Below are 25,538 nucleotides of genomic sequence, written 5' to 3'. Positions count from 1 at the left end.
TCACCCCGATGAATCCAGGATACATCACTGATGATGTGTCCCAGTGCATCCAGGAGATGTATCTTTCAAGTGCTAATCAGAAATAAAATATATATTTTACAGCAGTTTTGGGTAATTTGACATTTTTTCATCCTGAGCATCCTTGGTTTGATTTTTTTAATATCTTGAAACGCAATAAGCAAAGACGCCTTAAAATATACTTGCAAGTATATTTTTTGAAATCTTTTTACATTAGATACATTTCAAAATATATGTTAATTGGAGTAATTTATACTATTTTGTTTTTTTTTAAATCAACCCTTGTGTGGTGTTGGGCTCTGTGGGACCCGTTTTCATTTTTTACTAAAATAAAAATGATACAATTAATTAATTTTTCAAACTGAGACTCACTGACTTGGCTCATTTTCTGTGAAGAACATATATCAGAATACATATTTAATGACCACCCACCATACACCCCCCCATACATTTCTAGTACATACAAGATGTCCGGGTCCACTGGACCCCCGGGGGCTAATAGAAGTGTGGAAATTGATGTTCTGTGTAACACACACACACACACACACACACACACACACACACACACACACACACACACACACACACACACACACACACACACACGCACGCGTACGCGCACACACACACGCACACACAGCAGGTCTAGACAGGAGGAGGACAGAGTGTAGGTACACAGAACATCAGAGGGTCAAATGTACAAGAAAATGAGAGCAGACAGTGTTGACAAACAATGTTGCAACCTTGTGTGGGAACCGCAGGTGCAGAAACACAAAAGAACAATCCCTGTGGGATGCAGAAACTGGCAGAGAAATTTTCAACGCAACGTTCATATTGTTGTTACTCAGCCAGCGTTTGTGGGTCTGATGGACCCGTTGCATTTTGTGGCTTTTAATGCCTCACAATCAAACACTTTTATGTTAAAATACTGAACAGATGTTTACCTTATCCCAATAAACATCAAAAAAAAAAGAGTATTTCCATTGTGACTGAATGAATATTGACATAGCACTTTTTCACAATTATCTCCAAGATCTTTACACTGTCGCTGGTCAGCTACATTTAAACCAACGTGTGTGAAGTGTCTTGCCCAAGGACACAAGGGCAGCTGCTCAGATGGCAGCTGCTGGAATCGATTCAGGATCCCTCAAGTTTCTGGACAGCCTCTGATTTGCATATATTTTAAGAGTTGGTACAAAAAAAAAAAACCTCACACTCACAATCCTCGTGACAAAAAAAATTTAACCTCCCAAAACCTTGAAAATGATTACAATGTGTTTATTTTGTTCATTTATTTGCTAACAATAATTAAAATGTTGTGTATTATTTCATCTCTATTTCTAAATCCCCATAAAATACACTACGGGAAATAAATGTCAGCTTCCCAAAACTGTTTTTTGTTGCTCTGAATGGAAACTAGACAATCCTTTTAAACTGAAAAACTATTTACCTGAAATACATTTTGATGAGTATTGACGTCCACGCATTTTATACAAAATAAACTCACACTCAAGGTTAAAATAACAAAACACTGTTGTACAAATATGATGAGATTTTTTTTCCACGTTAAATGAGTCAGTCTTTTAAAACTTATTAAGCCTGAAATATAAATATGACATACAAATTATTTTGGGGAGGTATTTAATTCAACTCTTTAAATGTCACTATGTTTACGTAACTCTTTTATCACAAAAACAAAACACTAAAATCATTTCATATTATTTGCTTTTTATAGGTCACTGTCAATGTCCTCAGACCAAAAAAAATATCAACTTCCCTGTAAAAAATGGTGTTTAATACACTCGTATAGGTTTCCAATTTAAACCAGTCATTTTGAAAACTATTTTAGCCTTACATATTCATATCAAATAGATGTTTACCTTATCCCAATAAACATCTGTTCAGTATTTTAACATAAAAGTGTTTGATTGTGAGGCATTAAAAGCCACAAAATGCAACGGGTCCATCAGACCCACAAACGCTGGCTGAGTAACAACAATATGAACATTACACAAGGGTTAATTAATTAAATACTTTATTGTATTTTCAAAGCAGTTTTTGGCACATTTGACATTTTATTTGTCATTAGGATTAGGGATATTGATTTCGGATTAAAGAAAAAACAAGCATCGGATTATATCGTCTTGAATCTAAAATGTCTAAAATCAGCGTTCCCATACAAGCAGTCCTGCAGCGGGTTTACTTGTGCAAAGCTGACATCTAAATGTCCTCCCATAAGCGCGCACGTTTGGTCTTTTCGTCTATCTTAGTCATTGATAAAAAGCAAACATGGCGGGATATATAGGCGACTGGGAGCTAACAGCTACACAGCAGCTAAGCACATAACAGCACACAAGCTAGACATACGGAACAAGTGTCCTTCGTCGAATAATATTGCAGTCCAAATAAAATAAACGCATACTCGTACTGTATTTGCACATAACATACAGATAAAGTATCCAGTAACAAACGTGTCCGCATCATTATATCACACTTATTGTATCATGACCTTAACTAGTTAAATGTACTATTTTAGCGGCTTGGTGTCGCCAAAAACACAATTACCACTCCACTTCAACTTAAAGACAGCAGAAGATAGAGTACCTAAAAAAAGGGGGGCCAGCGCGGTATGCGGGGGATTGTTTTATGACCGGAAGTGAAGGGGGCTTTATGACCCCCCAGGAAGTGGGCATGGCTTATCTATATGTAGAGGTTTATTTGAAATAGGGACAGATACAAAAACATAGACATCTGAAACAGTTATCCAATGTATGCATCATAGTGTTTGTAGCCAAAGCTAATTTACAACACTTGTCCCCAACAACAACAACAACAACAACAACAACAACAACAGATCCAACATCATTAAAATAGGAAAATAAAAAATAGAATAAGGCAAAGATGAGTCGATAATAATGATAATAGAAATAATACAGACAAAGTGCAAACTAGATAAAAGCAAATAATAATAATAACACAGACAAAGTGCAGACCAGATAAAAACCAATTAGTAGAAATTAGTAAAAACTAAACATGGGAAGACGATTGTTGCTCAACTAGCCATAATTTTGTTTGTTTTTTGAAAGTGACAAGTGCACTGCAAAAACTGGAATCTAAGTAAGATGGTGATATTTGCTTATTTTCTGTCTAATAAGATAATTCTTCTCACTAAGCAGATTTTATGTTAGTCTTTTACTTGTTTTAAGGGTTTTGGTCCTAAATGATCTCAGTAAGATATTACAGCTTATTGCTGAGATTTGATGACCTATATTGAGTAAAACATGCTTGAAACTAGAATATCAAGTGTTGCAAAGCTGTGTCATCAACACTCACAAGTATAAAACTACTTTTTTAAAGTAATAATTTCTTATTTCAAGCATGAAAAAAGAAATCATGACTTTGACACAATTGTGTCTCATATTAAAACAGATGACAGCCAAATGGACTTTGCTGTTTTATTTTCAATGAAACAATAGAACATATGTACTCATATAGTAGTACAGTTGGCACAGTACAGTAAACTGACACTTAATATTTAAACATTTAACATTTCAAACAGAAATAGTTTATGCACATTCAGATAAATTCCTCAAAATTACAATTAAAACATTTTTGGCCGGGGACCGGGCTGTATATATGCGCACTAATTGACTGAAAGAGCACGCACTTGGCGCGATGATGTCATGTTGTCGATGGAAAAATGCATTTTTAGACCATATGATTGGCCTGAGCGGCTTGTAGACCCCGAGAGTAACAAGACGTTGCCTTGTTGCCTTTCCATTAAGAACAATAAATTAATTTTTATTATAAATTTGCTGGTTTCAAGAAATGTAATGCAGAGCGCATATCATTATGTCAAGATAATGGCACTAGCATTTACCTAATTTAAGAATATTTTTCAACATATTGAGCAAAAAGGTCTCTTTTTTTTTCTACCAAGAAAAGTGCACTTGTTATTAATGAGAATATACCGTATTTTTCGGAGTATAAGTCGCACCGGAGTATAAGTCGCACCTGCTGAAAATGCATAATAAAGAAGGAAAAAAATATTATGCAACTTTCATAAACTATGAAAAAAACTGCGACTTATAGTCCGAAAAATACAGTACTTATTTTAAGGTATTTTTGGGTTCATTGAGGTTAGCTAATTTTACTTGTTTTGGAAAGTCTTGACAAGCCAAATTTTCTTGTTCTATTGGCAGATAATTTTGCTTAGTTCAAATAAAATACCCCTCATATTTGTATTTTTCTTTCTTGTTTTACAACACTGACTTTTTGCAGTGTGCAGGTATACTTTTCAAAGTGTCAGGTAAAGAGTTCCATAGTTGTGGTCCTTTTATTGAAAAGGAAGTCTGGGCAAAAGATGTTCTACGGAATGGAACGCAACAGTTGCCTTCCACTTGTGTCTAAAAAAAGGGGCAGTGGGGGATTGAATTATGACCCCAGGAAGTGGGCATGGAGGTATTTGATCTTCTGACAGCAGAAGTCCATTCCAGACAGTGAATAATAAATAGGTGAGTGCATTTCCATATGGAAGATTGTTCTCTGAGGAGTTTCACGTGATCAAACCTTGTCTAACTTCCCACACTAACAAAGTACGTATGAGTCGTGCTGATATCGTTTCAGATCGGTATCAGACAATAGTCAAGGCTCCAATATCGGGCATCATATTGGACGTGGTGAAAGTTCCCAAGCAAGTAAGCTTTGAAGTACAATTATGGATGGCACTGAATTGTTTGCGTTAAGATTGGTTCAGAGGACAGTGGGACCTCCGTTTACAAACCCCTCGTTATACAAACCTTTCGATTTATAAACCACAGACCAAATAAAAATATGCTTTGTCGTAGGAACCTTGTGTCTGTGTGTAAACCTTTAATCCACCCATTTTGTGTCCAGCAGCACATCCATTGTGCACATCCATTCAATCTCTGATGCTCATTGTTTTTCAAATCAGTGTTGCAGGTGTGAGCTACTGTGCTACTTTGTGTGCTTTTTTTTAAGTGTTGGTTTTTTCAGCCTTTTTACAAAAAAATGTCTGGTTTTGCTAGCTCAATATGAGTCCCAAGAAATCAATGGACTCGTGGTGTGTGGTTTGAAACTTTCAGGAAGTATCCACAGCGTTGTCGACACTGTTTCCTCCCACTTTTTCCACTGAACATCAGAAAGATTAAGCGAAAAGTTACTAGGGGATTTCATATTTTCAACTCTTTATCATCTTAGCAGGCTGGCTGTTAACGTTAAGGAGTTTTGTGATTTCAAACTGTGAGCGCACCACAGTGTGCGTGTCAGCAGGGTGGCTGAATGCGAGGAGGAGAGTTCAGCTTGCTGTGAGTGCACCACAGGTTGTGTGCGTGTGTGTGTGTGTGTGTCAGCAGGGTGGCTGTGTGCAAGGAGGAGAGTTAAGCTTGCTGTGAGTGCATCACAGTTTGTGTGTGTGTGTGTGTGTGTGTGTGTGTGTGTGTGTGTGTGTGTGTGTGTGTGTGTGTCAACAGGGTGGCTGTGTGCAAGGAGGAGAGTTCAGCTTGCTGTGGAGTGGACCACAGTTTGTATATGTGTGTGTGTGCCAGCAGGGTGGCTGCATGCAAGGAGGAGAGGTCAGCTTAATGGGTTTTTGGGGAGCTTTGTTATTAAATAGAAAGTTGATCCCTCACCCCCTTGTTTGTTTGTTTGATACATACTACTATTTAGCACTTTATATCGTGTTCAAAGTGTGCAAACTTTCACAAAAAAATTTGGACTTTTGTCGAGGTTGGAACTCTTTATGCATGTTTACATTGTCTTTTAACGATACATTTGTTTCAATATAGAAACTTTTCTATTTACAAACCCTGTTCAAGAACTCATTAACCCATCCACTGTCATTATATAGTGTCTCAAAACACACACACACACACACACGGTGTTTTCAGTATTATCGGCCGATAAATGCTTTAAAATGTAATATCGGAAATTATCGGTATCGGTTTCGTTATTATCAGTATCGGTTTTTAAAAGTAAAATGTATGATGTTTTTAAATGCCGCTGTGTACACGGACATAGGGAGAGGTACAGAGAGACAATAAATCTTTAAGGCACTTCCTTTACGTGCCGGCCCAGTCACACAATATCTACCGGCTGTTCTCATTACAAATTGATGGTGGCCGTATAAACAATTTTAACACAGTTACAAATATGCGCCACACTGTGAACCCACACCAAACAAGAATGACAAACGCATTTCGGGGAAACATCCGCACCGTAACACAACATAAACACAACAGAACAAATACCCAGAATCCCTTGTAGTACCAACTCTTCCGAGACGCTACATTTTTTTCCATAACTTGAGTTGATTTATTTTGGAAAACCTTGTTACATTGTTTAATGCATCCAACAGGGCATCACAACAAAATTAGGCATAATAATGTGTTAATTCCACCACTGTATATATCGGTATCGGTAATTAAGAGTTGGACAATATCGGAATATCGGATATCGGTAAAAAAGCCATCATGGGACATCTCTTGTAACAATGTTTTTTAATCATGCTGTATGAAAATGTCATCCTAAGGAACATTAAACCAGATTTTGTTTTTGGAAACATATATTAGTTTTAAATACAGAATCACAGTACTATTAATGACAGGATAACCAGGAATGGTATTGTTTTTTGTCTTAAAGAAATACAATCATGTGTGCTTACGGACTGTATCCCTGCAGACTGTATTGATATATATTGATATATAATGTAGGAACCAAAAATATTAATAACAGAAGAAACAACCTTTTTGTGTGAATGAGTGTAAATGGGGGAGGGAGGTTTTTTGGGTTGGTGCACTAATTGTAAGTGTTTATTGTGTTTTGTATGTTGATTTAATAAAAAATAAAAAAATAAATTAAAAAAATAAAATTAAAAAAAATTTAATTTCTTGTGCGGCCCAGTACCAATCGATCCACGGACCGGTACCGTGGTTGGGGACCACTGCTTTAGGGGACCTGTTTTTTTGTCCCCATACCGTCAGAGGTGACTGTGTAAACAGAGCGATAGCTCCATTAAGTAAGCATTGCTAGAACACACACACACACACACACACACACACACACACACACACACACACACACACACACACACACACACACACACACACACACACACACACACACACACACACACACACACACACACACACACACACACGCACACACACAATTAAAGAAAACTAACTGCAGCCAATTGATTAGTTGAAGGAAATACTGATGAATTGCACTTTTGCGTAGAAAATAGAGCGCGCTACTCGTCTTCAACCAACAGAGGTGATTCCGTCTCAGCCGGTTACAAGACGTCACCCGTGGGTAATTGGTGTCGACGTTACAACTCCTTGCAGAGAACCAGGAGTTCAGAACAGGTGCTTGATCGCCTCAACACACGACGCGTCCATAGATGCTACACGTATGGATGTGCGACATCAGATCCGAGGTCAGATGAAGACCTCCATGTTGCCTTCGTCGCTTCCATTTTGCTGCCCGTCACTCTGTGGCTGCACTTGAGGGAGTCACGCGTGAACACACACTTGCCTCCGATCTGTCCATGCACACACACTTTTCAGTGCAAACTTTCCTTCATCTTCATCTGCTTTTGCTCAAGGGTTTGTTGTTGGGGGGTTTTTACGGGTTGTTTTTTCCATCTGCGCTGGCAAAAATACGCCTCAGGAACGCGGAATGAAAACTGCCTGATGACGCTTTAACTCAGAGCTTTTCAATTATTTTCTGTCATGACCCCCCCTGGAGAACGAAAATTGCAGCGGCCCCTCTGAATTGAATTACAATTGAGAACTGGAAAATGACTGTATTCATCAGCACAACACACTGTGAGTAATAAAACTTAAACTACAACTTAAACCAATTTCCATATAAAGTTTATTAAGTCAATTTGGAACATTTAAACAAAACTGCTCCATATGTTCGATTCTCAATAATGGGGACGGCGTGGCGCGGTTGGTAGAGTGGCCGTGCCAGCAACTTGGGGGTTCCTGGTTCGAACCCCAGCTTCTACCACCCTAGTCACGTCCGTTGTGTCCTTGAGCAAGACACTTCACCCTTGCTCCTGATGGGTCCTGGTTAGGGCCTTGCATGGCAGCTCCCGCCATCAGTGTGTGAATGTGTGTGTGAATGGGTGAATGTGGAAATACAAACCCCGTTTCCATATGAGTTGGGAAATTGTGTTAGATGTAAATATAAACGGAATACAATGATTTGCAAATCATTTTCAACCCATTTTCAGTTGAATATGCTACAAAGACAACATATTTGATGTTCAAACTGATAAACATTTTTTTTTTGCAAATAATCATTAACTTTAGAATTTGATGCCAGCAACACGTGACAAAGAAGTTGGGAAATGTGACAATAAATACTGATAAAGTTGAGGAATGCTCATCAAACACTTATTTGGAACATCCCACAGGTGTGCAGGCAAATTGGGAACAGGTGGGTGCCATAAAAGTAGATTCCATGAAATGCTCAGTCATTCACAAACAAGGATGGGGCGAGGGTCACCACTTTGTCAACAAATGCGTGAGCAAATTGTTGAACAGTTTAAGAAAAACCTTTCTCAACCAGCTATTGCAAGGAATTTCACTATCTACGGTCCGTAATATCACTATCTACGGTCCGTAATATCATCAAAGGGTTCAGAAAAAAAAAAAAAAGTTTATGAGTTTGAACATCAAATATCTTGTCTTTGTAGTATATTCAACTGAATATGGGTTGAAAATGATTTGCAAATCATTGTATTCCGTTTATATTTACATCTAACACAATTTCCCAACTCATATGGAAACAGGGTTTGTAGTGTCAAACGCTTTGAGTACCTTGAAGGTAGAAAAGCGCTATACAAGTATAACCCATTTACCATTTAATACACAAAAAAACAAGTCTTGACTGGGTTGTATATTTTTATGAAGCTAAGTCCGCCCAGATCATTTTATTCTGAGGCTGTCTAAAAGGATGTGAGGTGACGACACTGCAAATGATTTGACTTTTATTTCGAGAAATGTTCCTCGTTTCAAATATCGTTAGTCATTGACTAATCTTAGTTTTAGCGTGAATAATTATAGTTTTTCTCTTCTAAAAATGGCAATCTTGAGAATAACTCTTCAAATAATAATAGACTAGATTTACATAGCGCTTTTCTAGACACTCAAAGCGATTGATAGAGAACTTAGAACCCATCATTTATTCATTCATTCAGGAAGGACCCTTACCCCCCAAAAATGTAAATAGTCTTGCTTCAACGACACATTTCTTTTCCTGGAGTTGAGAGAGTCGCCCAAATCCTCATTTGGAGTCTCGACAAGACCCCAAAAATGGCAGAAAAATAAATAAATTCTGCGCTTAAATGTAGTAAGGGGGGATCCTTTCCCCCAAAATTTTAAATGATCTTGCTTCATTACTACGTTATGCAAATACACTGCAAAAAGTCAGTGTTCAAAAACAAGGAATAAAAAATACAAAAATTAGGGGTATTTTATTTGAACTAAGCAAAATGATCTGCCAATAGAACAAGAAAATTCGGCTTGTCAAGACTTTCCAAAACAAGTAAAATTAGCTAACCTCAATGAACCCAAAAATACCTTAAAATAAGTATATTCTCACTAATAACAACTGCACTACTATATGAGTACGTATTTTCTATTGTTTCATTGAAAATAAAACAGCAAAGTCCATTTGGCTGTCATCTGTTTTAATATGAGACACAATTGTGTCAAAGTCATAATTTTTTTTTTTTCATGCTTGAAATAAGAAATGATTACTCTAAAAAAGTAGTTTTATACTTGTGAGTGTTGATGACACAGCTTTGCAACAGTTGATATTCTAGTTCCAAGCATGTTTTACTCAATATAGGTCATACAATCTCAGCAACAAGCTGTAATATCTTACTGAGATCATTTAGGACCAAAACACTTAAAACAAGTAAAACACTCTAACATAAAATCTACTTAGTGAGAAGAAAAATAAGCAAATATCACCCTTATTTGAGATATTTCATCTTACTTAGATTTCAGTTTTTGCAGTGTATATATATTTTTTTATTTTACTTTCACCGCTTTTCTGGATTTGAGAGAAACCTCACACACCCTCATCGGGGGTCCTGGCAGGACTCCAAAATGGCAGAAAATGACATGTTTTCCAGGTATACAAGTGGCAAGAGGGAAAATTACGAAAAACGATATCTTTTTTTTTTCTTTTCTTTTTTTCTTCACTGGTCAGTAAGGAGGGCACATGTGTGGAACTCCGTACCTGAGAACTTAAACTCATCACAACTTATAACGTCTTCGCAAAAATTTTTAAAATGTGGCTTATCAACGCCTGCAGCTGCCAGCACTAAAATATGAGCCTGTTCTGATGCTAAGATAAATGTTATGTTGTATTTTATTTTTTAACATATTGTATATGTATTGTGTACTTTTTTTTTTCTTTTAAATTGTAATTTTACTGCCTTTTTTTACATCATGGCCAGGGGACTACAGATGAAAACTAGCCTTCTGGCTAATTCTGGCTTTTTTAACCATGTGTAGTCATGTGTTTTATGAAATTGTATTTTCCCCTTTGAAATAAACTCATCTTAATCTTACTTTTTCTGGTCTTTTCGGAAAAATCCACTTTTTTGAGGTATTGATTAGAGTTAATGTGGCCGTTATAAAAAATATTACTTCCTCTCTTGCTTTGACAACTTTTTCCTGGTTTAGAAGTAGGGGGACAACGCCCACACCCTCATTGGTTGTTGCCCAGGATCCCAAAATGGCAGAAAAAACACTTCTTAAAGCATTGATTTTTGACTAGAGTGGTTATATACAGTATTTTTTAAATCTTTCTTCCGAGGCTCATTTCAGGTTTAGCAAGTCAGAGAAACTTCCCGCACCACTATTTGGAGTCCTGGCTGGACCTAAAAAATGTCAGAGAGACTTCTCTCGACCGGGTGTCCTCAATGTTGTCCAGGCCAATGACCCCCTACTTAGATATCTTGTAAAAATCATAAAAATCCCTTGTTTTTGTGCAACGGTATGATATTCAATCAATAGCAGCAGTGCCGCTAATAGCTAGCTGGCAAATAATGTGCAAATGGCTAACTGGCTACAAGTCTGCAAATTACTAGCTGGTAATTAGAGTGCTAATTGCAAGCTGGCAAAGCAATAATTTCCAAAAGTGCTAATCACTACTGTAGCTGGCAACTAGTCTGCAAATTGCTAGCTGGCAACTGGCATGCTACTCACCGGCTGACTTTTACAGCGCCAATCGTTGGCCGGCAACGAGCGTGTTAATCGCTAGCTAACAACTACACAGCTGACAACTAGAGTGCTAATTGCTATGAGACAAGTAATGTGCAAATCGCTAGCTGGCAACTAATCTGCTCATTGCTGTCGACAATAAAAGTACAAATTGCTTGCTGTAAACTAGAGCACAAAACGCTAACTAGCATGCTAATCGCTAGCTGGCAACTGGTGTGCTAATCACCGGCTGAACTTTACAGTACTAATTGTTGGCCGGCAACGAGCGTGTTAATCGCTTAATTGGCAACTAATGCACAAATTGCCGGCTGAAAACTAGAGCGCAAAACGCGAGCTGGCAACTATCGTGCTAAATGCTAGCCGGCAACTACAGCGCTGATTGCTAGCGCTTGCTATTAGAGCATTATTCGTTAGCTGGCAAATAGACCGCTAATTGCTAGCTGGCAACTAGAGTGCTAATTGCTATCCGACAACTAATGCGCAAATCGCTAGCTGGCAACTAATCTGATAATTGCTGGCTGACAATTAAAGCACAAATTGCTTGCTGTAAACCAGAGCACAAAACGCTAGCTGGCAACTAGGGTGCTAATCGCTAGCCAACCTAAATGCTGACTGAATACGCTATTATAGTGGTTTTATGATTTTATTTTAAAAGTGCAAGGAACAGTGTCGTTTATAAACAACAGTATTGAGTGTTGGATCAATGTCAATGTGACTTTTACGTCTGTGGAAAAATAATAGATCAACTAAGTACAGTATTTTACCAACCCCCTGCAGTACCTTTGCCAACTCCCTGTGGAAGACATCTGCTCTTGACAAAAAAATAAGATGTTTTCAGACTTTAGTTAAATAAATAAAAAATTAAAAATATTACCCAAAAATGTGTTGAAACAACTTCCTGATATTGATTCCCATTTCTTGTACTTACAATCTATGTTAAGGCATGAAAGTGAAAATCTAGTATATAAAAAAAAAAACTACCACATACCTCTCTTCATAAATCTGAGGTCTGTAGATGTGTGCAACATCTGCTTCCTGCTGCATTCCACTGCCTGCTGCACACAGAGAGGACCTCTGTTTGCTGCTTCCACGTCTCTGTGGGGACACACGGAACATTTAATACCTCTCAGAGTAAACTTCCACCCGACAACACACAAAGTAGAACTTCAACTCACGTAAATATCTGAAATCAAGGCTTATTTTTTGTTGTTGTTGTCAGGCTCTTTTTTTTAATGTTAGACTACTTTGCTTGTATTAACTAATATGTACTCTTTAAGATTTAATACAACAATTATTCATAATATGGAAATAAAGGAAATACATTTGAAAAATTGTAAATTAATTTATAATTTTTCAAATAATATATGATAAAATATAAAATAAAACATAAACAATTAAATGCTATAAAGCTAGGCGTTCTAACATGAAAAGTGTCCGATTTTTTTTTCAGATGGAATTCAGGGATTTGATTAAGTTTAAAGTGTAATTTTGTAGCGTAAACGTGGCTTCTGCATGTTGAGATAATGAATAAAACGTGACATCACAGACACAAATGTTAATTTGTTGCATATTGCAGTAAAGCACAACAGCTGTCTACGTATCGACCCACTGTCCTTACGTCATTTCTCCTTTCAACTCCTATTTCATTAATAAAGACTCTGAGGAAGAAAGTGACTCAGTTGTGTTTTAAAACAATCCGTCACCCTTTGTTTTGGAGGGCAAAAAGTGATGACTGGTAAACTAATATTCAAACATGGCAGCCATTTTTTTTACTAGTTGATAACAGTACAGGCAAAGTACAGATGTCATTTTTTTTAAATGTTATTTTGTCTTCAATCGGAGGTCTTCAACAGGTGTTATTGTGTATTGTGTGTAGACTTTTGAGGACACAATTAATCTATGCCATTTTGGAATAATGCTGCAACATAAAATGTGGCAAAGTTATGCCCTGTGAATTATTTTCAGATGTACCGAAATTGGTGGGACTTCAATATTGCAAATTCCTGGGGGGGTGAAAGGAGGGGGTCTGACTTTCTGTACTAAATGCAGTATTGCTCAAAGCTAGCATGCTGACTGTTAGCAATCAACCTCACAATACATCTGCATGTTTACTAACTTATAGTTGATATAAACCAATCTAAAGTGTGAAAGTCTTCACATGATATTTGATTTTAAAAGTGGCATGTTATGAGCCTATAGCCAAATATACTAGCTCTCGGGACGCAGATCTAAGAAGTGGCACATTCGAATTTAGTTATAGGAACTGGCCTTCCCCATAGGGACTTTGCCTATTCATGGATGGGGATACTGGGGACCTTGGTAAGAAACATGTGTGACGTATGTCCGCCTGCGCCCCGTGACGTAGTACTTTTAGCGCCTCACACACCACTGCAAAACAACCAACATCATCATCATCAATGTGCCGCCGTAGCCGAGAGACCTTGCACAACCCTCCGCCAGCAGTCGGGGTCACCCATGGCAGAGCCCAGCTCTGAAACAAGGATCCCAGTGTCCCGTACGATTACTTCGGGGTAGGTGTGGCGACCACTGGTAGATTGTTTCCAAAGGAGAAGATGTGATATCCGCTCCGTCTTGGCACGGAAGCAGTGACCAGCAAACTGTGCGTGACGTTGGCTCAGACGCTTGCTCGAGGTAGGTTGCCGTATATTTGGTCCAAGGTTGGATGGGACTGCCACGGCAAGCCTTGAACCCTTCAAAGTAGGTTGGTTGGTATAGCAAGCGTCAAGGCGTTTGTGAAGGGGCGCATTGAGGGTCCAGGTCTCGGAGCCGTACATGAGGATGGGTTCAATGGTAGACTTGAAGAGGTCTAGCTTAAGTGAATTTGGGCAAGTTGGAGTGCCATCTGCTGTACAATTTTATTACATGCTTTCCAGGCTTGGGCTTTCCTGATAAGGAAGTCATTACCGGAATCCATGATCCAAGAACCGAGGTACTTAAAACCGTCAACTTGCTTAAGTGGGGCTCCAGATTTGGAGGACAGTTGTACAGCAGTTTCAGTTGAGACAAATTCTGTCTTCAAGGAGTTGCAGTGGAGACCAACGCAGTTAGCAGCATCCTCTAGAGCATGGAGAAGGGCCTCTGCATCTGCCGACGAGTTGGATGGTATTGCAATGTCATCTGCAAAATCAAAATCTGTGATGTATTTTGCCGGGTGTCTGCGGCTTGTTCGGGGCTTTAATAGCAGCCCCATGTTGTTGTTAGCATCAAGAGAGATGTGGAGGACGTAATCAAGGACGATGTTAAAAGAAAAGGGGCGAAAGTGGCTCCCTGTAAAAAACGAGCGCTGATTTCAAACGACCCAGTTTCTCCGTCAGGGGTGATAACTCTTGTACTGGTATTGGTGTAAAGAGCCTTAATGGCCAGAACAATGTCATCTGGAAAACCATAGCGGGGTAAACATGGCCTCTCTTTTGACAGAATCAAATGATTTCTTGAAGTCAACGAACAGTAATGTAAGATCTTTCTTTCCGTTCCTCATTTCTTCCACTATCCTCCTCAATGATGGGATTTGCGAAAGAGTAGAACGCCCTCTACGAAAGCCGTTTTGATTGGCATGGAGAAGCAGATCTACTTTGGGGACAAGTCTGTGTAGGAGCATCTTGTTGTATGACTTCGCCGCTATGGCAGTTAAGGAGATCCCGCGATAATTGTAATTGAGAGTAAGATTTCCCTTCTTTGGGACAGGTAGAGTGTACGAAGATAGCCAGAGTGAAGGTGCTTCACGGGAGGTATACACATGATTGCAAATCTCCAGAAGAAGCGGATGCAAGGTCTTATCTTTCCAGATCAGTAGGGGAATATTGTCAGGGCCAGGGAACTTCATGCTGTTCAGTCCAAAGGTAGCTCTTTCAAGTTTGCTGATTGTAAACGGACACGTATTGATGTTGAGATTGCTCACAATTTGAGTTATTGGGAGGTTTTGTGGGACTGGTGAAGATTCCCCGAGGAGCTTCTTAAAGTGGCTCAGCCAGCTGTCTTTGCGCTTTTCAAAAACCAACAACCCGCCCGCGAAAAGTGAACAGAGAAACAACAAAAGCAAGAATGGAGACCTCGGAGGCTTAATCTCCTCTGTAGAATAGGCGGCAAGGAGAGCTTTGACCTCCTCGTCAGTCCATTTATCGCTGGCTGTGTCCATTTTTCCTGTTGCTGTTGCGATCACGTAAACAACTCTGTGGGACTTTTAAAAAATGGCTGGTCTGTGCTTGTCAATTCAATCAATCACCAAACATCTACGTATTTTAGTTCCTGTGGGACTCAGTTTAGACTTTGTCTCAGAGTAGGAGCTAAAATTGTTATAGGATCTGAGGGCCGTGGTCCCTAGTTCCTGTATGTCGGAACACGACAAAAAACGGCCTGGGGGCTAAAAAGGTTATAGGAACTCCAAAAAAATCCCTACAGTCAGGAAACGACTTATGTCAATTATTAGTTTCACCTTGTAAACCTAATTGCTGGTAAAAAACAAACCTTTGCACATTTTTTTGAGTTCCACCTGTATGTTGACAAGCCTGCAGCGCGATCGCCTCCTTTCTCACTGCTATTTCCGCGCAACTGCCAATGTGCACGTCCTTTGTAGACGCACTAAACATAGATCAATGAAAAACAACGGGCGCCAAACAGTTTCAGTCTTGCTCAAAAATGTTCATTATGTCTTCTTATTCATATACTCTTTCAAATGTTCTTGTAATCAGAGAACATTTTCGGTATATTAGATTGGATTCTTTACCTGACATGTTTCGACTGTCATCTGCAGTCTTCTTCAGAAGGGTCACCTGACCACTGTGACGTGTTGCCTATCAGCTGTTCTTATAGGCGTGGCCAACCAGGCAGACCTAGAACAAGATAGAAAAAAAAAAAGAGAAACACATCTAAAATGCTCTCAAAAACTGCCAAAATCCCATCAAAAAAGGAGAACAACAAGTAAAAAATAAGATAAAGAAAACAAAGAAGAAATTCAAAGAAAAACCTGAAATAAAGAACAAAGAGGTCATAGCCTTTATCATACATTAGGAGAGTAACTGAACCAATACAGCGGTTCATGAAAAAACACAAAATAAACACAACAGTTAAACCTCACACAAAAACAAGACAGTTACTTGTACATCCATCCATCCATCCATTTTCTACCGCTTATTCCCTTTGGGGTCGCGGGGGGCGCTGGAGCCTATCTCAGCTACAATCGGGCGGAAGGCGGGTTACACCCTGGACAAGTCGCCACCTCATCGCAGGGCCAACACAGATAGACAGACAACATTCACACTCACATCCACACACTAGGGCCAATTTAGTGTTGCCAATCAACTTATCCCCAGGTACATGTCTTTGGAAGTGGGAGGAAGCCGGAGTACCCGGAGGGAACCCACGCAGTCACGGGGAGGACATGCAAACTCCACACAGAAAGATCCCGAGCCCGGGATTGAACCCAAGACTACTCAGGACCTTCGTATTGTGAGGCAGATGCACTAACCCCTCTGCCACCGTGAAGCCCTACTTGTACATCCAAAAGACAAAATAGAACAAGACAAGAAATGCAGTGTCATCTACGAAATCCCGTGTAAATCATGCGAAAAATCATACATCGGAGAAACAGGGAGGACTTTCAACACAAGGAAGAAATAACGTCAGAAAGGATGCGAAAAAGAGACAACTGGAAGGTTTACAAGAAACCTAAAACAAAAAATTGAACAGGAAATCTTAAAATCAGCCATATCAGATCATTGAAAAATAAATAACCAAATCATGGACTGGGACAACAGCAAAATCATCGGGACAGAAAGTAACAAATTCAAACGATGGATTAAGGAGGCGATCGAACTAAGGAAGCGGCCCAAAGAAACCATCAATCGGGATGAGGGAGCATACCTGGGACTCCCTCCTCCATTAACCATCAAGCGGCGGGGAGGGTAGACTTGACAGGTCTGCCTGGTTGGCCACGCCTATAAGAACAGCTGATAGGCAACACGTCACAGTGGTCAGGTGACTCTTCTGAAGAAGACTGCAGATGACAGTCGAAACATGTTACATCAAGTTCACAAGTGAGGATGTCAAAGACAGTAAGTTGCCTTTTTTGGATTGTGATGTCAACATTGGAGAATATACCATCTAATATACCGAAAATGTTGTCTGATTACAAGAAAATTTGAAAGAGTTTCAGTCTTGCTAAATCACACTGCGTGTGCTAAATAATTATATTTGCATCTCCTCCTCTCAGTGTGGTGGGTGATCTGATTATCAGCATATAGTCTGCATATTCATGATGACAGACATGTTAAATAAGGCCATGTCTAATTATTTATCCTAAGTCCACACTAAATCATCATTTAAGGTCCCCCTCCTCGGACAAATTTTTACACAGCTAAGTGCGCCGTGTATTTCTTGAATCTCCGGCACTTAGCTTTGTATGGACTCATTGATCGTTTACAAACTGAGTTCGGAGAGGAAGTGACGCCAGAAAGACTGAAAGAACACGCCACAGTCAGCTTCATATTAAAGCGGTTTCGTAACTCGGAGCTAACCACTGGAAATAGGAAGGCGAGTCATCCAGGCATGCCCGTGTTTCTCCTTTTTCTACATGTTCAGACGCTTGTGGAAATCACACATGAATACCTTAAGAGAAAGCGATTGCAGCTATTTGGGATACAACACTTCTCAGACGGCAAGAGAACTTTCCAATGTCCAGGTCAGCTGTGATTCTACTTACCGAAAAACTTTGTCCATTTGTCGAAAGACAGCGAGAATGCGGGCTCCCGTGGATGTGATAAAAAAGGTAGCTTTGTATTACCTGGCCGTCGAGGGAAAACTATGGAAAACAGCGAATGCTTTTGGACTGGCAAAGCAGACTGTATCAGTTATTGTCCGCCATGTATGTCGCGGACTCAACGTCTAGGTCCAGAGTATGTAAAGTCACCAAAAGCGAATGGACAATGAAGGTGAAGGCAAAAGAGTGAGGAGTGTCCTGACCAGATATCTAGATCCCTAGATTGATTGTTGTCAAATGTTCTTTGTCACATTGTGTACTTTCGTGTCCATTAAAGATTTGATTAATTTATGATGTCTCAGGTGTGATTCACTACAATAGGGCCCCACAGCACACTGGATTCCAGTTAATTGAAATACCACAACACTGGATATTGTTCAGATAAGTTACATTTAAGAACTTGCACACAAAGCAACACTGGAGGGGACTATGATGTGCGCATTTTCCGCGCATGCGTATTAGGTCGCGTTGCACCGGCAGACGGAGGGGGAGAGGGGGTCTTAAACGACCATTGTGTGTGTGTGTGGACAGGGATAAGGTTAGGTGGGATTTACCCTGGATAACCTTAGCTGGCTTAGTGTAAACGGGGCCTAAGAGACAAGTTAAGTGGATCAGCTTTGCGTGTGCTAACAAGTTTGCACGTGTTTACTACACCTTTGAGCGCTATCATACAAAGCCGACAAAAATGTGTATTTTGATAAGTATGACGTCTTTTTTTTTTTTTTTTTTTTTTTTGCTTTTGTTTACACATTATAAATATGAACAAGGGTCCCTGCATCTTTTTTTATTTAATTTTTTTTTTTTTTATGAAAGGGCCAAAAAAGTTTGGACAACAAGCCAAAGCAGAAAAGGTTTCTCCACTTTTCTCTCCAAGTGCTGCTGGAAAAGTACACAAGTATTCCAGCTGCAGTCTTGTTTCAGAAGGCGACATTCCAGCCAGTGCCTTAGGTCGCTTTCCACTTGGAAAACTGGGTGAATGCGCAGCGTCATCCCCCCCCCGGACCCCCACTCTCCCTAAAGCCTCTGGTTGGAGCGCACATAGTTGTTGTTGCCCGCCAGCTCAGCTCAGCTCGGTCTGAGGAGAACTTGCGGCTAAAAAGATGGCATCCCAGCTGCTGTGTTGGAGGCTGATGGGCCTCGTTGCCTTGCTGACCTTGTTGGCTTCAACAGGTAAGTTCTAGCACTTTTTCTAGGATAGTCGTGTTGCGCAATCTTACATACACTTACTGGTGGGCGCTTTTCATTAAAAGTATAAATGACTTTTTGTTGCAACAAAAACATGTATGACATTTCACTGTTTGATTTGTAAGTCATTAAAAGTCTTTAACTTCCTTGAAAACGACCATAGAAATGTGATGCATTATTCGTATTAAAATGTTATACCAATAAAGTGGTCATGATGCAGAAAATTGTAAAAAAAAATTAAATGAAAAATAAAAATAATAATAATATAATAGAGATAAAAAGAGCTGTATAAAAAAAACAACAACAAAAGACTGAATGATCTATTGTGCTTAATCTATTTTTGTGTATTATGTTTATTCTTATGTAATATGTATATAGTCATTAGACAGATATTGAATATATGCATATATGAATTATTTCTCATTATGATACAATATGTAAAAACAAATGTACACATATAGGATATAAAATGTAAAAAAATGGGGGAAATAAATGTATGTATGATAAATATACATATATATATATATATATATATATATATATATATATATATATATTTCTTACTATGCATTATATTCAGTGTAACAGCGATGAGAAAACAGATAAAATATGTAAAAAATTATTTTAATAATACACATGTACACCCATTTTAGTTATTATTGAAATATTTGTTATGTGTTATAAATGTAAAGTTGCTATGACACAAAAAAAAAAAAAAAACATTATTATAAAGATTTTTAAAATTAAAATTTTAAGCATTTATTATGTATTACCCCAAAAAGGGACACGCGGTAGAAAATGGATGGATGGGTGGATTATATTTATCAAAATATAATGAATGTATGTAGTAACGAGACTGGACATTAGATATGTAAAAACATAAGAAATTATAAAGATAAAAACGGTTTTAAAATAAAAGCATACATAAAGTATTTTTAGGATTACATTTTAATTATTTTTTATGTATCATGATTGGACAGTAATCTATATAATAAAACATAATGAATATATAACAACATAATCAATTTATATCATAAAACACCAGAAATAACTGAATATAATACAACATAATTAAAAAAATATAATGAATATATAAAAACAATCAATTCATATCGTAAAAACACCAGAAATAACTGAATATAATAAAACGTGAAACATAATAAATATATAAAAACATAATCAATTTATATCATAAAACACCAAAATAAATAAAACATAATAATATATAAAACAAACAATTTATATCATAAAACACCAGAATGGATGACTGCGTTTAATATGGTTTATCCAGATGCCAAAAAAGAAAGAGGGGGGGAGGGGAAGGAGAGGAAAAATTGAGTCTTGTTGTTCATAAAGTGCTTTACAAAAGACATTTGCATTAAACATCACACTCAATTTTTTCTAAATGTACTTTAAGGCACTCCAGCACTCAAACATCTGATACTAATGTCCTTTAATGGCTTAAACTGGGCTACATACAAGAAGAGAGTGGCTAATTTTGCAGCTTTATTGATCCAAAAAGAAGATAAAAGGAAAGCAGGTTAGATAATAATTAATACATTTACATGCAAATCGGCTTCTTTTCTTTTTTAGCAGAGGAGTTTACATTTGCAAGTCATTCTTAAATGTAAGTTTTTGGGCTGTTGTAGGGGGAAGGGTAACGTGTGTGTGTGTGCGTGATCTAAAAGCGGGGGTAGGGAGAAAGATGTGTGTCAAAAAAGTAGAAAAAAGAGAAAAAGTGCATATTAGGCCTTTTTTCAGGGGATGGCAAAACAGAGTGGTACCATTTTCAGGTGAAACTCCAAAAAATTAGAATACTATTAAGGTTTGTTTATTCCAGCAATTAGAGTAACAAGGTGAAACTAGTATAGGCTCATGACATGCATCACATTTTTCTAGCCTTCCTTTGATATAATTTAGATAAGGGCTTAGAGCTTATGAAAACATTGTATTGAAAATCTCCAAAAATTGGGGGTTTCAAAAACCGTAAGCCATGATCCTCAAAATGATAAGAAATACAGGCTTGACATACCTCACTTTGCAAGTAATGAGTTTATAACACATATTTAGTTTCATGTTTAAAGTCAAATTGCTGACAAGAATGGACTTTTACATGAAATTAACATTTTTGGAGTTCCTTGTGTGGCAGGGAGAAAAGGTGTGATGATAGCCGAGTCAGAACCGAAATATAACTATATAAAAAAAAAAGAAAAAAAAATGCATTTAATATGCTACATGTAATTTTTTTTTATATATATATATATATATATATATATATATATATATATATATATATATATATATATATAAAAATATATATATATGTACACAAATAATACTATTAAATGTGTAAAAAGTTCATTCTTAAATTTGTCTGAATTTTTATATAAAAAAATGTAAAGTAAATCATATTTTTTGCAAAGTCTCAAATTAGAAAAAGCAGAAATTGAGTAATCTTTTTTGGGGCTTTTTTTTGGGATACTGCCACAAAAACATACCCTATATGGCAAAAAAAATGTGTGACGATAACCACAGAACAAGAAATTGAACATATTAGTAAATAGAAAAGGTTGATCACTGAATTAAATTTCACGTACATAATTTCATGCACAACTGAATTCCTACCACACTGCAAAAAGTCAGTGTTCAAAAACAAGAAAACAAAATACAAAAATTAGGGGTATTTTATTTGAACTAAGCAAAATTATCTGCCAATAGAACAAGAAAATGTGGCTTGTCAAGACTTTCCAAAACAAGTAAAATTAGCTAACTTCAATGAACCCAAAAATACCTTAAAATAAGTATAATCTCACTAATAACAACTGCACTACTATATGAGTACATATTTTCTATTGTTTTGGGGCGGCATGGCGTAGTGGGTAGAGCAACCGTGCCAGAAACCTGAGGGTTGCAGGTTCGCTCCCCGCCTCTTACCATCCAAAAATCGCTGCCGTTGTGTCCTTGGGCGGGACACTTCACCCTTTGCCCCCGGTGCCACTCACACCGGCGAATTGAATGAAGAATGATAGGTGGTGGTCGGAGGGGCCGTTGGCGCAAATTGCAGCCACGCTTCCGTCAGTCTACCCTAGGGCAGCTGTGGCTATGAAAGTAGCTTACCACCACCAGGTGTGAATGATTGATGGGTTCTACATGTAAAGCGACTTTGGGTACTTAGAAAAGCGCTATATAAATCCCAGTTATTATTGTTTCATTGAAAATAAAACAGCAAAGTCCATTTGGCTGTCATCTGTTTTAATATGAGACACAATTGTGTCAAAGTCATGATTTTTTTTTTTTTACATGCTTAAAATAAGAAATTATTTCTTTAAAAAAGTAGTTTTATACTTGTGAGTGTTGATGACACAGCTTTGCAACAGTTGATATTCTAGTTTCAAGCATGTTTTACTCAATATAGGTCATCAAATCTCAGCAACAAGCTGTAATATCTTACTGAGATCATTTAGGACGAAAACACTTAAAACAAGTAAAACACTAACATAAAATCTGCTTAGTGAGAATAATTATTTTATCAGACAGAAAATAAGCAAATATCACCCTTATTTGAGGTATTTAATCTTACTTAGATTTCAGTTTTTGCAGTGCAAGCAGAAGCTAAAGGCTGTAGCTAATAAAGCAAAATGGGATATGAGCCGAGGATGTCGTTGTGGCTTGTGAAGCCCTTTGAGACACTCGTGATTTAGGGCTATATAAACTTTGATTGATGGATTGAAAATGGCTGATGATGCATGCATGAAAATGACCTGAGAAGGCCAGCAATAGCTTTAAAATGCTTTTCAGTGTCAGAAACACGTCTGCCAAACGACTTTAAATAGTCCGTTTTAATTGATATTAACTGTATTACAGTGTCACTTAGAAAAATATAATATACTTAAAAATATTAGAAGTGCCTTATATCCAAACATACATAATACATTTAAAATCCAAACCATATTTTAAAATAATCTAACAATGTACATTTATATTAGTTCCAATGGGAAAATTAAGTCACCAAGTGTGTTAGTTTGTATTTTTCATAAAGAAGTTGAAGTGAGGCGTCAAAAAAAGATTGTCTCTTGCCCCGACAGAAGTGACAAGCGATGGCAAGAAACTGCACCAGCTTTTAAGAAAACGAGATGGTATGTGCCTCACATGACATATTGAACGCAGCATGCCAGCTAATGTAAGACATGTATCCAGAATGCTAATATTTTTGTCCCCCAACATGTATTTCCTACCTGTGTCATCCATCTAGTGGCAGGAGAGGCAGCTGCATCGTCCTCCTCCAAGGCCTCAGTGGCCATGCCTCCATCCAAAGCTCAGGAGTTTCTGGCAAAGCTGAGTCGCACCAAGAGGAACATTTGGGACCGCAGCAGGCCGGATGTGCAGCAATGGATTATGCAGTTTATGTACATGGGCTACGACGAGCAGGTGGGATACAAGGAAACATGTTAATCACGTTAAAACTGGAAAATCAGTAAAGAAAATGTATTACTGTATAAATGTGTGTGTGTGTATATATATATAAATATATAAATATATTACCAAAAAAAAAAAAAAAAAAAAAAAAAAAAATATATATATATACATATATATACACATACACAATATATGATTTATGATATATGATTTTATACATACAGTGTATATATACTGTACATACATATATGTGTATGTACATTTGTGGTCAAAAGTTTACATACATGTAAATTTAATTAAGGTGTTCAGAAAAATTGTGGCCACACCCTTGTGGCTGCTGTTGCGTCCGACCAGTCTTCCTCTCAGGGAATAAAACACACTGGTCAATCCCAAGTTCTTTCGAATGACATATGTTGAGTAAGAAGGACCACCAAGACAGAATAGCAATATTATCAAGTTTTACTAACATTTTAGGAAACTAGCCCTTACAATGCTATAAATAGTAGCATCAAGAAGCAGTCTAAAATTCAAACGGAAAGAGTCAGCTTATTTAGTAAGAAAACAGTTCCGTCCAGCCCAAAAAGAAATACAGCCTTTTTGTTCTAAACCGATAAGACCTCCTCCAGAAAAAGGGAGTACATTATACTCCCAAAGAGACATTTCAGCGCTTTCAAAGTGAAACACAGACTTTACCAATGGACATAAGGTAAAAACCCAAAGTGTACACATGGGAAAAATATTATCTGCTTTAAACATGACTATGGATAAAGAAATAACTTTTAAAAATATATATAAATTCTCCACACTGCTAAAAGCACTGTGTGTGTTACGACTTCAGGCAGAGCTTAAAAAGTAAAATCTTTCTTAATTATTTCAAAAAGTGAAAGCCATACACTACACAGATTAAATTAAACACTGTGTGAAATACTTCCAAGCCCAAATTACATGTAATTTTGGCGATTTTAAATATTTCCATATTAATGCTCTGTAGCCGTACTGTACATGTGAAAATGAAAAGGAGCTGTTACTTCACACTCATGCAAGTATAGTGTGTGCAGTAGTTGACAAACTGGAGCACTTCATTAGCATATATTTGCATGCTGCCTCACACATGCCTGACAGTTTGCCGCGGCTAAAAAATGCTAATGCAGCACCACTCCAGGTCACAAGCATGGATTTAATATAAGCGGTCAGTGGATTTAGTATTAAAGCGTATATATTAATGCGGCACACGTGTGTCACATGTGTAAATAACACATCAGATGGTATTCACAGGGAGGGGGCCAACAAGGGAGACAATTAACACACACTTGTCATACACGAGGGTCTTGTACACTCGCATGACACCTCCGTGGACGACCTTTGCCGCCGCGTCACTGAAAGGTCAAAGCTGTCAAAAGCTTTGTTGGCCTTTTCACCGAGCACATGTTTGTTCCTTCTTTGTGGCCAGAGGCTGGAGACGGATCTGTCCTACTGGATGGACCACGCACGCTCCTCTGACCAGGGACGACAGCATCACTACGACGAGAACGCGGCCATCGGCCCGCGTGACCCAAACTCCTACCGACACGGCGCCAACGTCAACTATGACTACTATTAGCGGCACTGAGGTGACGACAACGCCGCTTCCTGCGCACAACCCAACAGCGTAGACACAAAACACACTGCCTTGTTGTGGGGGAAAATGAAGTCAAAATGCTATCATGTCATGACGATGAACAACAATCAATAAACATGCTTTCCTAGAAGTCCAGAGTTTCTTCAACTTTCTACTCAAAACAGACGGAACTGACAAAAAAGTATTTTATTTTGAAACATTCCTATGCCTTAAATGTTTTTTTTTCCCGGTTTATTTTGTTTGAAAAAGTCCAAGATTA

The 25,538-nt window shown here is 38.0% G+C and overlaps 1 protein-coding gene across 1 annotated transcript; it reads left to right on the top strand.

Annotated features, from left to right (window-relative positions):
* The first annotated feature begins 19,002 nt into the window (after nucleotides 1-19,002).
* On the top strand, nucleotides 19,003-25,409 carry ecrg4a (ECRG4 augurin precursor a). The gene is made up of 4 exons (XM_061970591.2): nucleotides 19,003-19,230; nucleotides 23,331-23,381; nucleotides 23,498-23,673; nucleotides 25,112-25,409. The coding sequence occupies exons 1-4, from the start codon at nucleotides 19,161-19,163 to the stop codon at nucleotides 25,259-25,261; spliced, it is 447 nt and encodes a 148-aa protein (XP_061826575.1). The 5' UTR covers nucleotides 19,003-19,160; the 3' UTR covers nucleotides 25,262-25,409.
* The last annotated feature ends 129 nt before the right edge of the window (nucleotides 25,410-25,538 follow it).

The sequence above is a fragment of the Nerophis lumbriciformis genome, linkage group LG13 (assembly GCF_033978685.3).
Source record: "Nerophis lumbriciformis linkage group LG13, RoL_Nlum_v2.1, whole genome shotgun sequence".
NCBI lineage: Eukaryota > Metazoa > Chordata > Actinopteri > Syngnathiformes > Syngnathidae > Nerophis > Nerophis lumbriciformis.
Note: the sequence above shows the minus strand (reverse complement) of the source record. Positions and strands in the feature narration are given on the sequence as shown.